Source organism: Sebastes umbrosus, chromosome 5 (genome assembly GCF_015220745.1).
Source record: "Sebastes umbrosus isolate fSebUmb1 chromosome 5, fSebUmb1.pri, whole genome shotgun sequence".
In the NCBI taxonomy this organism is placed as follows: domain Eukaryota; kingdom Metazoa; phylum Chordata; class Actinopteri; order Perciformes; family Sebastidae; genus Sebastes; species Sebastes umbrosus.
In genome coordinates, this window is record NC_051273.1 from 7,544,035 (window position 1) to 7,560,479 (window position 16,445).

Consider the following 16,445-nt stretch of genomic DNA (forward strand, 5'->3'; position numbering starts at 1 on the left):
CATTCGGTTTTTGAGAACCCTTGAACCCCTGAATTTAGATTTGCGGCTGTATTGTAAGACACTGAGGGACCTTTCGTCATCATTTGCCCTAAAGAGCAAAGTTTAATTCAGTGCACATCATAGATCATTGTCTTTCTGTCCAGTTACAACTTGAGTTCTTGGGATTACTTAAACTTTCCTCCCATGGTGTGGAGATTTAAGGAAGATATGGGCATTCTAGAGACTATTAATTGCAGACGCTGTTTAGTTCTCCTTGAAACAATGTTAAACTGATTTCCTCACGAGTTATTAAGTGACTTTATTGGTGATAGTAGTTGGTACTTTGTTGAACTGTGTAGTTACTGCTCGTAAAACAGGCATGTAGAGCAAAAAGCATCAACAATGTGTGTTTGTCTTTCTCTAGAAGAGTCTAGTGTCATCTAAAGAGAGGGACATGATTGAGTTAATAAGCAAAATGACTGTGGATTTAAGTTATTGATAAGTGGTGTTTCTAAGCACCAAAGCCTGGAGAGTTTTCTTTCTCTGACTGAGACCGTACACTCTGCTCATCTGGGAAGAAATAGTGAAGTAGTGGCAAAGTGTTTAGATGCTGCTCAACAGTCGGTTTGTTCAAACGGGATGCAGAGAGTAAGGAAAACGTTTTTGGAAATGTTTCCCAAAAGTTAGGGGGATACATACCATTACTCTTGTTAACATGATAAAATGTTGCTTTCTATATGATTTAGGCATTCATTTGAGTGTTGAATAATGCAGTAGAGGTTTTGGGGATTCAAGCATTTCTTGTTTGTTGGTGTAATACAGCAACCAGAGCTCGAGGGAGCACAGTTGTGCAGCCTGTTAACTGTTCTCCTCCAGCCAAAAATGGTGTTGCACACACCACATCTGACTCCGAGGCCTTGAGCAGCTGGGAGTGGTGGGAATGAATCACTCAGCTGAGAAATAGCTTACTTACGTTTATCTTACTCCCTCCGTTTTTTTGTCTCTTTACCGTTCCTTTTTTTTATACATCTTTCTGCACAGGTTCAGTGACACATGAATACGTTGTTCTCATACAAACACACACTAGCACGAGAGAGTGAGTCAGAGGAAGTGAGAGGCTGTCAGGCCGTGTCTCAGAGTCGTCTATAGCTTCATCCAACATACGCACGGTTCATACGTAGGTAGATTTCCCCGATCTTTACAGAGTTATGTCACAGTGAGCCTTTGCCATTGCGCCAACGTTACCACCCTGCGTCACATTCGTCTTATAGCGAGGAGGAGATAAACCACAACCGCTGCAGCTTCACTGCTGAAGAAAGACTGATTACATAAATCGTAGTCAGGGATGTTGCATACCGTAAATATGACATTATCTTGATTAAACCATTTGTGTGCGTAACTGAAATTTTAAATTTCCTTTGGTGAAAATGTTCTCTGGGCTTGCCTAAGCACAGATCTGAACACATTTTGTAAATCGATCAAACAGTTGGCTGAAAAGTGATTTTTTTCTTTGGGCACATGGGACTACTGTTTTTTAAAAAATGGTAGAAAATGCCCTAGAATAATCAGTAAAATTGAAGGGATTATTTCAGGAAAAGTATGTCCATACCAAATTTAAAGACTTTGTTTGTTTCAGAACAAATCCTTATCATACTAAATATAGTCTTTGGGGAAAATGGGTTAAATTAATGATTTTTTTTTAATTGAAGCTAATGATGTTGAGCTTTAAAGGTGTAACGTCATGGTGTAATTGCTTTGCTCTTCAAAACTTCCACACTCATCATTGTAAATTCAGATTATTTAAGATTTCCTGCTAACATTTGTTTTTTATATTTGATAGAAAAAGAGGATTTAATCAGGTTTATTCCCAAGTAAAGTTGTGCATTTCTGTCACTGCAGGGTTAAGAGGTCAACACTCTCTGAACACTGAGCTGGCTGCTCTACAGCAGACAGAGCATAGAGCGCCCACTAGTGGCTCAAAGGCATAACTTCAATCTGAACCACTTCAGATGAAAATGATTCAGGCCTTATTAGACAGTTGTAGCAATTTTAAGCATTTTCCAACAGTGACAATTTAAAAATAATCTACTACAGGAGGTTAAAAATGTATTGGGGCGGCTGTGGCTCGGAGGTAGAGCAGGTTGGCCACCTATCGGAAGGTCGGCGGTTCGATCCCCAGCTCCTCTGGTCACATGTCGAATTGTCCCTGGGCAAGATACTGAACCCCAAATTGCTCCTGACGGCTGCGCCATCGGTGTTTGAATGAGTATTTTGATTAAATCCTCCTGATGGGCTCTGTCATCAGTGTATGAATGTGTGTGAATGGGTGAATGCTGACATGTAGTGTAAAGCACTCTGAGTGGTCGGAGGACTAAAAAGGCATTATATAAAAGTCCATTTACCATTTACCATTAAAACTGTTCAAATAAATTTGATAGAGAAAAAGAGAACAGGAGAGACGAGGTTTGTGAAGAAGTGAATACATATGATAGATGTACAGTGTGAGAAAGAGATACCCACAGAGCTCCGAGAGGCTAATCCTCCTTCAGCGTCACAGTGTCAGTAGGAGGTAAAGAGGCTTCCCTTCTGCTCCTCACTGAACAACACACTGGCAACAACACACTCGTACAGAAACATATGGGCAAGAGTGTGTAAAACATGCGTGTGACATGTCAGCATCGATTGTGCTTAACTATAGATAATAGCGTTTGTAGGCTTCTGCTGTGCGTGTGTGTGTGTGTGTGTGTGTGTGTGTGTGTGTGTGTGTGTGTGTGTGCGTACTGAGGCATTTCTCTCTGGGGAAGCATAGCTCCTCAACACACTGCAGTGAGACATCCCCCGCTGTTATTTCTGGTTTCTTTATATATTATGCAGTGAGCTATTATATAAAGAGCTGCCTCCTCTGTTTCTCTCTCTTTTCTTGCTTTCCCACCTCCCTGCTTCTGGTACTTTTCCTCAGTGGGAGGATAATCCGGGATCCTCTCGGGGAAGCTTTGATCTCCCCCTCATCTTTCCAAACTCGTACACACAAACACATCGGACCGAGAGGATGTCTGGGAACTTCTGTTTACAGTTTCACATGGCTTGACTCTGAAGTGACAAGAACCGTGGATATTTTTTTCTCATAAGGCGAAGCCACCCTCGAGGGGTTTCGCAAACAAAAGTCGTTTCAAAATTGACAAACAGCGCCTGTCGAAAATTGGCCGGTGGTACTGATGTAACAGTATATTCCAGTCAGGTGGCCCTCGCCTTGTACACTGCAGCAGTATCAACACCTGCTCCAAGGACGGCCCATTGATTCTGCCAGCGAGGCAGACAGACAGAGAGATTGATGACTGTGTTGGCAAGTGGCAGCCGGGAGAGAAATTGACATGTAAGTGGTGGAGAGCGAGGGAGATGGAGCGGAGGGGAGGGGGAACGGGGAGATCGGTGGATGCGAGCAGAGGCGAGATGTGTGGTGTGTCCTCGTGACAGCTCAGCAGCTACAGCACATGTCTGCCTGGGAAGGAAAAGGGGAAGCCTCTCCTCTCTTTCTCTCCTCCTCTCCTCCTTTTCAAAACAGCCGTACACCGGCCGCCTGATGCTGTTGCCATGGCGTTGCGGTGTTCTGGTAATTGGCGTACACACAGGCAGAGAGAGAATAACCGTGGGCAGTTGTCACCTAAATTGGGGAAGGATGCAATTATCTCCCATCTTTTTCTTTCTCTCTCTGACCGTCTTCCCCACTCTCTTTCGGTTGTTATAAATAGCCTTCCACAGACACCCTGACAGCATCTGATATTATTATGGGATACAGATAATGAACAGGCTTATGAGTTCTCCACAATGGCCGCGGCGCTCTGGATGTCAGGAGACAACAGAAGACTCAAACGAGGGAGAGGATAATAGAGATAATAATGGTGATAAAAAAATACAGTGGATGTGCGTTCACATTCCTCAAAACGTGCGCCATCCCCTCTATCAGCCCTCATTGTTTTACTGTAGAGGGAGGGCTGATAGCTGTACAGCTCCGTGACATTCCTTCACAATGGCTGACTTCATAATAAAAAGAGGGAATTACAGGGGCTGGGAATGGAAGAGGATGGGATTTTATGTACAGCGGTTGCACAGCTGGAAAACAAGAGAAGAGAGGATGTTACATCTGGATATTATATGCCAGTCACTCAAACATCCCCATCATGTATACACCAATGCCAAGCCGTAATTAGGGCTCCCCCTTTCTCCCCACTTTCTGTCAAATCATGTGTTGTCGATAGAGCGTGTTGCTGGGGCTGGCAGACTACAGCAGAGAGACAGAAGGGGGAGGGAACCAGAAAGAGAGAAGCAGGGTAGGAGGGGGGGAGTGAGCGCTACAGCAGTGAGAGCAGCGAAGCAAGACAAATCCAGTGGAGGAACCCCCCCTCCAGTCTGATGAACATCGCTTCCTCACTCCCTCCTCCTCTTGTCTCCATCGTTGTTACTTTCCCCTCCTCCCTTCCTCGCTCCTCTATAATTCCTCAGTGCGCTGAGAGTTCCCAGCTCACGGCTCCAGCTGCTCCAGCCGAACCACCGTGCCCGCTGGATCTCCTCCTCAACCAGCGCCTACTTTTCCTTTTCTATCTATCCTCACATCCATAGCCAGGCATGGAGACTCCGAGCTGGCCCTTTTCTGCTGCTGAGAGGCAGAGTGAGCCGTCATCGAGCTGCTCTCTTAGCTGCTGAGAAGAGAATCACAAGAGGAGGGAAGAAGGGATTTTTTTGTCCTTTTTTTGGCGTTGAAGGAATCCTGTTCGTCTGCCTCTATTTATTTTCTATTGGATTACAGTTCTGGCTTTGTGTAGGAACGAGAAAACGGGGTCCAAAATGCCTGAAGCCAATTACCTGCTGTCGGTCTCTTGGGGTTACATTAAGGTGTGTGACGCTTATCTACGTAGCTTGTCGGGGGTAACGCACCCATTTCATCGTACCTCTCTGTGCTGTGTTGCCATTTCTATAGAAATTCATCATTTTGATAATGATTCCGTGGAGCTTTTCAGGTTACCGTGCTAGCCTAATTGCACCAAAAGATATTTTCCATCATGGTGAGGTGGGGTGTGTGTGGGGGGGGGGGTCTGACAGAATGGTGTTATGTGGCTCAGGCTCCATCTTGAGCCCTCTGCAGAGCTCTGTGTGTCTGTATATGTGTGTGTTAGTCTGGATGTGTGTGCACGCGCATGCATCAGTCTGTCATAAACAGCTGCTACTGCAGTGCCCGGGTCTCCGTGTACTGTCAAACTCATCTGTCTCCCTCGACTATCTCATCTATTTAAAACGGCTCATAATACGAAAAGTACATGAAAATCGCCCAAAATGTTGTAACAAAGAGGACTGCAGGGAGCAGTGTGCAGATTTTCCTCTTGACATCATTGAAATTCTTGCACACTGACGCAAGTGAAACGGTTAAATAGGCCCCAGAAATGTGATTCAGTGTAATAAAACTGTAAATTGGTTGCCGGAGGTGAATTGTGGGGTATTAAAAGGTGATGGCTTAAACCACTGGTAAAACAAATAATGATCCACACCCTAATTAATTTGTGGGAAAATGGATGGGGAACAAGATGTGCCCCCCCCCTACCCTCCATCACTGATTTCACACTGTAATTAAATAATAAATCTGGAGATGTTGGAATAAAAGTGTATTTTCTGTGGAATCTTGTACCGTAATTTCTCCCAGGTTTTCCCTCAGTGGAAACTGACGACATTTTTTCTCTCTCTCCCCCCTCCTCTTCCTCTTTCTCTCTTGCAGTTCAAGAGAATGTTGAATCGGGAGTTGACGCACCTATCTGAGATGAGTCGGTCTGGGAATCAGGTTTCCGAATTCATCTCCAACACCTTCCTAGGTAAATGAAAGTCTTGTGTACATGCACTCAAAATCACACCAACAAATTCACCAGTGCGGTCTTTATAATCCACCCCTAAATCACCATAATTAAAACCCAACAAATACATACAAATATACACACATATTTACCGGCTCACACAGATCCTCACTTCTCTGTTTTGCTGCAGTGTTTTTGTGGAGGTTCAGTACATGGTGTTGAGCTGTGCAAGTTGCTCTGGCAGGCTCTTCTGTGGGGGCGTACCATAAAACACTGCGCCATTAAGCTTTGTCTAGATGTTTATGGCATCGGGCTCAAAATGGCCATTCAAATTTAAGTAAAAATTGCACATTTCTTAAAGAATTAAGAGGAAATAAATGCTATTTAAGGTGGCGTACTACTGTAAAAGTGCCATTTGACAGACAAGAGAGCTTGTTAGTAAGTAAGTGGATTGGAAGTGGATGTCGTCAGCGTGGGTTGCACATCCGAGATCTGAGAATAGATGGCGATAGCTAAACATATATGTATTTATATGGTGTTTAGAGACATTGCTTCTTTTGTTTTTTGTCACCCACATGTACAAAATGCTTCATGAGCCTGGTACAAAACCACACGAGACACTATAGGGAAACAATAAACCAGCACTAGTGGGACAATAAACCAATTTCTTCAAATGGGTTAAAAGTTGGCTTTTGGTAAATGTGAGCCAATAAGTGAATGAGTTAAAAGAAATATAGACAAACAAAAAATGATAATATACGACAGAGAGAATGCACCTAGAGGTAGTTAAGACTATCTGTAGACACCGTGCTTCCAATCAATTGGCATCTTGATCCGGTGTAGTGTTGTTGGCGGATCCCTCACCGCCGGATCACAGAGAGCGAGAGGAGGGTTGAGGAGAGACGGAGGAGGGAGGGAGCTGACTGCAGTGAGGGAGAAGACAGAGGTACAGAGGAACCCCCTTTGCTGGCAGCGAGATGAGCTCGGCAGATTTGGTGACTCATCCTCGTCTTAATGCATCTTTGTCAGCAGGGACACCTTGTTGTCCCTCCAGCTCTCCCTCCAGCTCTCCCTCCCCCCCTCGCTGCCCCGAGATTCCAGACAGAGATGACTATCGCTTTGATAAGACATCAGGTTTACCCTGCTGGCGGCAGAAAGAAAGAACAGGTGAACATTAATGAAGCAGCACAGCTGGCCTGGTTTGGTCTCAGCTGACCAATAGGGTTGTTTAATCCCTCCATCTATTAAGATTAGCATCACGTCGGTAATGCACTTATTTCTGCTTTGTTATTTTTTATAAAAGCATCCATTCAGGCTCAGAGAAATTACATTTTCCCGCCATTTGCCTGGTCATGCAGAGGTCATCCTTAGATCCACCGCAAATCCCCATCAGTTTATTCCTGTAGACTATCTGGGTTTTTAATTTTTCAGCTGGTGTAAAGGCTGTTGACTGGTAAAACAGTGCCGTGTCCTAGATAAATAGAGGGCGATTTCCGACCAGGATTTCTGACTTTCCATTAAGGATTGTTGGCCATTCACGTGTGCCTCTCCCCCGCCACAGCTGTCCTGGCAGCATAATTCTGTCATAATTCCCTTTGATCGGCCAGCAGCACCTAGTTTAGGCAGCACACTGAGGGGAAAAAATGGCCCCAAAAAGCCCCTCCCTTCTCCTCTACTGCATCTGCGTTTCTCACAGGCGAGCATATGGAGGAGGATGAAACAGAAATCGAAATAAACGTGTGAGGTGACAGAGTAGCGGGAAGGAGAATAGGGGAGAAAGAACAGAGCAAAATACAGCAGATTGTTTTTTCTAGCTGCTTACATTTTTTTGTAAATCATTGTCTAAAATGAGAGAAAAAGAGAGGATAAGATGTAGGGATCAGCTGATAACTAAAGCCCAGGTATCAGTATCAGTATCAGTATCGGGACTGAAAAGTCGGATGGGTGCATCCCTAATAAGATGAGCTAAATGCAAAGAAGAGAAGAGTGAAAACAGACACATAAAAAGGAGGACTGTCCATGTGACCGGATGACACATTACAGGCCAAAATGCGACAGAGAGACTTAATCTTATCTGGCATGGAATCCAGGATCATGTTGCTAAAAACCTCCTGAGTAGTTTATCAGCTGTAACCGTGGAACAGAGTGCACGGCGTTTACAGCATATTGGCACTTACTTATGTAGAAATGGATGATAAGAATGACACCGCAAACTCTCTCACACACACTCACACAAACACCACACGACAGCGGTGGTGATAATGATGGCTTGTAATAAATTAGAGGGCAATATATTGCTCTTCCCCTTGTTTCCCACGCAGCACATGTCTGAGAGCGCTTAATTGCCCATTCTCAATTACCACTGAAGGCCTGAAGAGAGAGCGAGAGACGGGAGAGGAAACCGAGAGAGAGAGAGAGAGAGAGGGAGAGCGTGAGAGTGAAAGTGATTATTTGAATTACAGCTGGTAATTGAATAACCCTCCACAGGGGAAGGCTGATAGGCCAGCGATGAGCTGAGTCGAGGCTTGATAGATGAGTGCGCGGCTCCCATTCGTGCCGATAGCCAGCCCCTGCAGGATTTCATTCAATTCTTCTGTGATTGCATTAAACACAAGGGCCTGGTTGGTTATTGCGAGAAACTTGGCGTGCGTTTATTTTTGGATAAAGTGTGAAACTTGGCGTATTATTTATATTATGTACATGAAAGCCTTGCAGGTTTTCTGCGGATTTTTGGACTTCGTACTCACTTTATTTGTGGCCTAACTAACTGTGGTTGAATAGACTCGTAAATAAAATAAACCAAACATAAAATCCAACTGCACACTAAGTGATTTGATAATGCAGCGAGAGATGAGGCAGCTTATTGAATGGCCGACTTTATGGAGCCGCCTTAACTGTGTAGGAGCCCCGGCTCTCAGTCTGTCAATGGACTGACCTATGAGAGAGAAAAGAGCAGGAGATGAGATGTGAGCCACCTGCTGAGAGACGGAGGGCAAAACAGAGATGAATGGACAGTAGGAGCTCAGAGAGGGAGAGAGAGGCTGCAGGTGGAGGACGGGGCGGCATGAATGAACAAATGAATGGAGGCACAGATGATGAATGAGTGAATCTATAAATCCCTCAGGAGCTAACCAGCTGCAGGTGCACCTGGGTCTTCAGGCAGACGAACGCATTGAACCCAATTTATATAGAGAAGTAGATTCAATTATTAGACTCGTGCTGTATGAGGTCAAATGGGAATTTTAACTTCGTCTTCCTCACAATGTGCACATTGGAATCATACTTTTTATTATTTCCTTTAGAAAAAAAAGAATTAAGATTAAAAAAATATATATATATATATATATATATATATATATATATGGACTTATAATTAAAAACTTAAATAAAGGGGCGCTGTGGCAAATCACCTGGTAGAACAGGCGCCTCATATACCCGAAGAAGCCCAAAAAATAATCTTAAAATTAAAGAAATAAATTAAATAATAATAAAAATAAATAATGAATAAAATAAATTCCCACACCAGATTCCCAACACCTACTTATATCCCTGTCGTCCTGCCCCCATGTTAATTCACAATGTCCACACTTGTGAAAAAACTACAAATCTCTGTTTTCCCCTCTCTCAGACAAACAGAATGATATGGAGATCCCGTCTCCGACGTCCAAGACGCGAGAGAAGAAGAAGCAGCAGAAGCAGCAGCTGATGACGCAGATCCCCGGAGTCAAGAAGGTCTCCCACGGGCCCTCGCTCTCCGGCAGCTGCGTCTCGCGCTTCGGCGTCAAGACTGACAAGGAGGAACTGCTGTCCAAGGAGCTGGAGGACCTCAACAAGTGGGGCCTGAACATCTTCACTGTGTCGGAGTACTCCCACAGCCGGCCTCTTACCTGCATCATGTACGCCATCTTCCAGGTATGAAATGTGTTCTGACATTCTGCTGTCTTCACTTACATAAGTGTTGTTTGATTACAACTAAAATGATCCACACTTAATCCTAAATATATTACGATGTTCTTTTTGTAGGAGCGAGAACTGTTAAAGACATTTAAGATCCCCATGGATACGTTCGTGGCCTACATGATGACGTTGGAAGATCACTACCATTCGGATGTGGCCTACCATAACAGCCTGCATGCTGCTGACGTAGCCCAGTCCACACACATCCTCCTCTCCACTCCAGCCCTGGATGTAAGTCATATTATAAAGTGGAAGTATTGTACTCTGATAATGTAAAAAAACTAACATCTTTCAACTCTGGAGGTTTAAAATCCCCCTACCTCTGACTTGGGCACCAGTGTGCATCCACAGAAATAAGGGAAAACTAAATTAGAGGAGTGAGCTCTTACATCAGCCCGTGTGCCACTTTCCTGGATCGCCACAGCAGCTTTTGAAGAGCTCAACATCCTTCCATTAAATCATCTTTTCCCCTCTTTACTCAGGGAACTTCCCCTCTTTCTTCCAAACACTCGTCCCTCCGTGCCTTATTTGTTAAACCAGCATGCGGTTCCTAACAGCTCTCCTCATGTTGAAGTAGCTGGTGAGATACAGTCAGGTCAGAGCGCCCCGGTCTTCAGATCACGATTCACTCTTCTTGGCTCTCTTTCTTCTATCAAAGCCAGCAGACACAATGACGTTTTACAGACAGTTAGCTTGACATTTGGTTGAGGAAAACATGTGGAATAATAACACTTCTCTGGCAGAACGTCATCTATAACCTTGGGTCGGGTCCGTTGGATCATTGTTGGCGGGCATGGATTAACTAGTCTGTTCTTTCTGATGCTATTTCTATCTTCAGAAACTAAGTCTAATATTCTCGTCTCCCTCCATCTCTTTTTCACAGGCGGTCTTCACAGATCTCGAGATCCTAGCAGCCATCTTTGCTGCAGCTATCCATGATGTTGACCATCCTGGTGTATCAAACCAATTTCTGATCAATACCAGTAAGTCCAAACATCACTCAACATGGGACTTAGTCAGTCAATGTGTTGCTTTCTTTAGAAATGTATACATTAAGTGCTTTCAACAACCAAATAGAAGGAGTTATGACAAAGACTGAAATATTAAAAATCTGTTTTTAACGCCCCTCCAGACTCTGAGCTGGCGCTGATGTACAACGATGAGTCTGTGCTGGAGAACCATCACTTGGCAGTGGGATTCAAGCTGCTACAGGAAGACAACTGTGATATCTTCCAGAACCTCACTAAGAAGCAGCGACAGTCCCTCCGCAAGATGGTCATCGACATGGTAAAGAGATCCTGATTCTCCTCTCCTGTCATATTGATTTAAACCATAACCTGTCCAAATGATCCTGATGCTGACGATGGTGTTTCTCTCTCTTTCTGTTATTCAGGTTTTGGCCACGGACATGTCCAAACACATGAGTCTGCTGGCTGATCTGAAGACGATGGTGGAGACCAAGAAGGTTACGAGCTCTGGAGTGCTGCTGCTGGACAACTACACCGACAGGATACAGGTACGTGTTGGCTTTTGCACAACAATTTCTTAACTGTGGTACTGTAAGCTCTCCACCTCTCTGTCCCCAGCTTTTAATAGCTCTGATCAATAGCCAGTGTTGGCGGCGGTTACTCAGCCAATGGTCATTAGCCGGCCTCCTACGTAGCTGACCTCTGCTCCCCACGGTCACTCCTTCTCTCACTCCATCCATCTGCTTCTCTACCTTTAAGTGCTCCCTCTACACCCTTCCCTCTAATGGTCTTTCTAGGATTTCCCCTTTATTAGACTGTTGTGTAGACTGACCTCCTTTCATAACAAAGCATATTATAGAATTAGCCTTAACCACGGTTCTGTGAGAATCTAATTTCTCCTAAATCGTATTGTCGTAAAGTAATCTACCACAATGGGCTGTATTGTTTTATGGATATTGGATTTTACATTGGAGAGGCTCATTGTTTCCAGGTTTAACAATCTTATTAAGGGGACACACCCAGGCAAAAACATTGTTTTTTATGCACTGGTTAATTATGTAAATTTAGAGATTTCTTGGGAAAATAACAAAAACTGAAAATGAAGAGCCCAGTTCAGGGGATACGAGCATTTACTAAATTATAATTGTGTGTTATTTCTAGGTCCTGCGTAATATGGTGCACTGTGCTGACCTGAGCAACCCCACCAAGTCCCTGGAGCTGTACCGTCAGTGGACTGATCGGATAATGGACGAGTTCTTCCACCAGGGAGACAGAGAGAGGGAGCGGGGGATGGAGATCAGCCCCATGTGTGACAAACACACTGCCTCGGTGGAGAAGAGCCAGGTAGGCAACCAAGTTACTTTCCACCACTGCGACTTTGTTGATTAATCGATTAGTTCTTCGAGTGAGTGAGTTTCTCCACAAAGAATCACACAAAAGCACAACTTTAATCTTGTGTTTACCAGAGATGTGCTCACAAGTTTCTTGGAAATAAGTCATTCAGCATGAAAAAAGCATGAAAACGACTAATCGACTAACGAAACCTTAATCGACTTTGACCAAAACAACCGCTTAGTCGACTAATTAACTAAAGCTGCATTCACACCAGATCAGGCGTTGTGGCGAAAAAAGTTTTTCCATTCATTTTGAACGGGGGTCGTGCGTTTGGGCTGCGGAGGGGGTGCCGGAAAAGTAGAAATAGAATAAACTTTTGGAAAAAACACAACCCAACGTCACGCTGCTGTGGCCAATCATGTAACCGGCGATACAGAGCTGTACAAACTACTAGCCATAAAGGAACAAAAGACATTAATCGTCGCAGTTAATGGGCCATTGAAGTGACTCGCCCAGACCTCCGCACAACCTGCGACGAATCGCTTCAACACCGGATCACGTTTGAGTGCGGCCTAAGAGGAGGTAGCCGTAGAAACTGCATTATATGTGCATCCAAATGTTAAAAGAATCTCCAGTTCTAATTATCCTCTTTACTCCTCTCCAGGTTGGCTTCATCGACTACATCGTGCACCCTCTGTGGGAGACCTGGGCCGATCTGGTTCACCCCGACGCCCAGGACATTCTGGACACGCTGGAGGACAACAGGAACTGGTACCAGAGCATGATCCCCCAGAGTCCCTCCCCGCCCTTCTACGACCAGGTCTCGCACGGACACGGCGGAGGGAGCGGGGGGCAGGGTGGCGGGGAGAAGTTTCAGTTTGAGCTCACCTTGGAGGAGGAGGACTTGGATGGAATAGAGAAAGACGGCGAAGGAGAGGAGGACGAGGAGGAGGAAGAGTTAGATATAGAAGAGGAGGAGGATAGTCTAGGAGATTCCCGTTCTCCTCCCCTGGACTATTTGAACAGTCAGGAGCTGGAGGAGGGCAACATGATGGAGCCGGCAATAGAGATAGTGACGCACGAGGCGTCGCCCACGGACACATAGGGCTTCCATCATCAGGCTCACGCGGTGATTTGAAAGTTTTTTTGGCGAAAGAGGGGCGATCCTCTTGCAGCTGTGCTTTTTAATAAGCCCACAGAAGCAAGGGCTTAGTTTGGTCCCGCACGGGGCGTCTTGCACTTGGGTGTTTGAAGCCAGACACAGACGGACAGTTTCAGCGAGGCGGCTTCAGAGTTCTCAGGAAATAATGACTGCGAACATTTTAGTCTGGACGAACAGGCGAGACGGAGGGAGGAACTTGAAGGATTTCGGCCAGTTTGGGAAAACGGTTACTTTTCTTTTCTGGACTGGCATTAAAATGGACATCGACACTACTGAGAGAAGTTTTGTACCTTAAGACTTTTTTTTACAGATATGATCTAGAAGTAGCATAGAGTAAGATCTACTGACGGAGACACATTTGTATAGCAAGAGAAAGTGTTTACTTTTTTCCTGTACCATTTGTCAAAGGACTTTTGTGTGCCTTTTTTACTATTGTCTTTATAATAGTTTTTTATTTATTGAACACTCTAGTATGTCTGTGACATTTTTTTTCTTATCTGAAAGAGCAAAATCTTTTTTGTATGTTAAAAAGAGAAACAGTCTTCCATGTATTGGGCAATAGAGAAATCCAAACAAACGTCGACAAACAACTCTCGGACATCTGAATAGGGAAACATCACATCATAACGCATACATTTGTTTTTTCAATCTGAGCACAACGTTTCACCAACGGTTCATGTTACATGTCTAGTTTGTTGCTTTTCTATATCAAGATGTCGGTCAACGAAAGTCACACTGAAACACATCCTCTATACATCATCTTCTCTCTTTTTCATTGTAGCGGTCTGCAGACCATTTGGGGGCTTCCTACCTTTTCACACCAAAACTTGACTTTTAATGCAAAATGCTCAGCGAGGATGTGAAATCCTACACTCGCAACTCTATAGTCAAATATTCCTGCTGAATTTTCAGTATTAAATTATTGGGAAATTTGATTTGCACGATTGTCTTTTTCATTTTTTTCCATCCTATTGTTATCGTGTTGGTGTGAAATGGAGGTTAGTCCACTTCAAACCCTCATAACCGATGATCTAATTCAGCAGAAATATAAGCAGGTCTAAAAGCAAACAAGCTGCCCCCTAGATCTCTAATAAAACCAGAAATGAAGTCCGCCAAGGACAAGTGCACAACAGCGGTGGATCTATTTTTAGCCCACAGGTATGCTGCAGTCTCAATAATCCTGTTAGATAGAGCGGGTCCTGACCCCGGACCCGTCTGATGTAACACCCCCCCCACTGCCCCTCTGCAATCAGGCCCAGACCAGATGATTAAAGGTGCTCTTACAGCTGCCCGTCTGAAAGGCGCTCTCAGACCCTCATCAGCGCCACTATTCACATGGTTTACAAACCCCTCTGGGCTCCACGGACGCGACCCCAAAACAATCAGGCCAGCTATTTCTTCCTCGCCATATAAAAAAAAAATCCCTCAAGTGCTGCGTCTGCTCATTGACGTCAATTGAATTTTCCCCTCCCTCCCCCTCGACTGTATCGGGTTTCGAGGACAGTCGGGTTATTAGGATTTGGCACAGATGGCATTGCTGGATTCAGCGTGGCAGACTGTTGAAAAAAAGAGGAATAATTAGGTGCTCTAGTTTTAAATGAAACCAAAAAACGCCTCTTTTTTTGTTTGGAAATGGTTTGCAGACCTCACATTTCTGCTCCTGTGGCTTCCACGACTAGTTTTTATAGATGTTCTAGTTGCATCTGTAATCACATTTTCATATTGGTTTACTGATATACTCGAAGGTACTTCATCTAGTTTCATCCCAGCATGCTTAAGTGGCAATCGTCTGCGTGCAGTATGTATGTATGGAAGGTTTTGTGTGTGTGTGTGTGTGTGTGTGTGTTGACTTTGTCATCAGGCCTTACCCCCATCACTCCACACCTTTTGTCTCTACTGTTTGTCGCTAGGAGCTCAAGTTGGTCCTTTTTGCTGTTTATAACAGTGTGTATTTATTCTATACTTTAAGCTTGTAAATAAGAAATACTGGTTCAGTGTAAAATCTATTTTAATTTATATGCACTTGCATTACCTGGAAGTGGTGGTGTCTAATGTGTAGGAGACTCCGAATTCGAGTCTTTTTATATATGTATTATATATTGTTTTTTTTATATATCTATATATAAATATATATAAATATATCTAAGTATATATTCGCACAATGTTTTGAGTGCCCAGCAGAGCAGCAGCTAAAGAGACATGTTGTTGTCGTCACATGGGAACCTTGTTACTCCAAAATGGCTTTTTTTTATTTTCACACGAAAATGAAAATTATGCATGAATATTAAACCAAAAATGTTCTCACTTTGGCATCCCTTTGAAATCTCAATTAATAACACAGTATTTTATTTTTTGATATTTATGAAAATGTAAGTTTCTCTCTGTTAAATTTCAGCTTAGTTACATTTCTTAAATAATTTTACAGACTTTCAAATGTCTTCATTTTGTTTCTTAGATAATTTTTCTGATGGGAAACTATTTTGGTCCAACTGAGTTTTTGAAGCTACAAGGTTTTCATGTGACGGCAGCGATTTGGTAACCCAGAGGCAACATAGAGGACATGTTAAACTGCATAGGCTTGGATCGTAGGATACATTCAGGCTAGCTAAGGAACGCAGAAGCTTAGTCAACGCTCGGTGTCAAAGTACACAAATAGCTCATTTTCTCTCACGACCTGAGCTTCTCCATCCAGCATTTGAATGCAGATTGCTGATATACGAGGCCAGATAGACACCGGTTCGACGGACAAAACACAAAGTCTCCTTCTACACTCAGCGCACTTCATGTAAAAGTAGATAACACAGGGACGCTATTGGTAGCATGCTACAATACGCCCCGGCACTGACGTGAGTCGTTCTGAATTAACAACAAATACATGGCCGTGTGTAACTGATTGTGCTAATGTGTGAACTCTTTCTGACCAAACTTGTTAGCAGTTTTGAAATTCAAATTTGTCAGTATTAACATTGTTTATCTATGTTTGATCTTTTTCTTTTTGGTCCTAGTTGTGTCCAAATGGTTAGCCAGATTTAGCACTATCTGCATGAGAGATGGGTTTTTTTTTATTGTCAATAATATGTTCAAGTCCGCCAGTTGGTGGATTATTAAATGTTTCACACAATGTATGGTATTATATTGTATATTGTGTTCAAAAATAAATCTGAAATACTTTTTCTATTAAGTGATTAAAAGCAAAGCATGAATATA

At 43.7% G+C, this 16,445-nt stretch overlaps 1 protein-coding gene across 8 annotated transcripts in view; it reads left to right on the forward strand.

Moving 5' to 3' along the window:
- The window catches only part of pde4ba (phosphodiesterase 4B, cAMP-specific a), a 202,547-nt gene extending 186,102 nt beyond the window's left edge, over positions 1 to 16,445 (forward strand). For 7 of the 8 annotated variants that reach the window (XM_037770885.1, XM_037770883.1, XM_037770884.1 and 4 more), the window contains 8 exons: positions 5,744 to 5,837; positions 9,445 to 9,728; positions 9,840 to 10,004; positions 10,657 to 10,756; positions 10,906 to 11,060; positions 11,167 to 11,289; positions 11,903 to 12,085; positions 12,741 to 16,445. In XM_037770885.1, the coding sequence (XP_037626813.1) occupies positions 5,744 to 5,837; positions 9,445 to 9,728; positions 9,840 to 10,004; positions 10,657 to 10,756; positions 10,906 to 11,060; positions 11,167 to 11,289; positions 11,903 to 12,085; positions 12,741 to 13,181 (1,545 nt within the window). In that variant the 3' untranslated portion in view covers positions 13,182 to 16,445. Of the gene's footprint in view, positions 1 to 3,897; positions 4,870 to 5,743; positions 5,838 to 9,444; positions 9,729 to 9,839; positions 10,005 to 10,656; positions 10,757 to 10,905; positions 11,061 to 11,166; positions 11,290 to 11,902; positions 12,086 to 12,740 lie in introns of those variants that run through there. The other variant, XM_037770889.1, reaches the window with a different exon arrangement.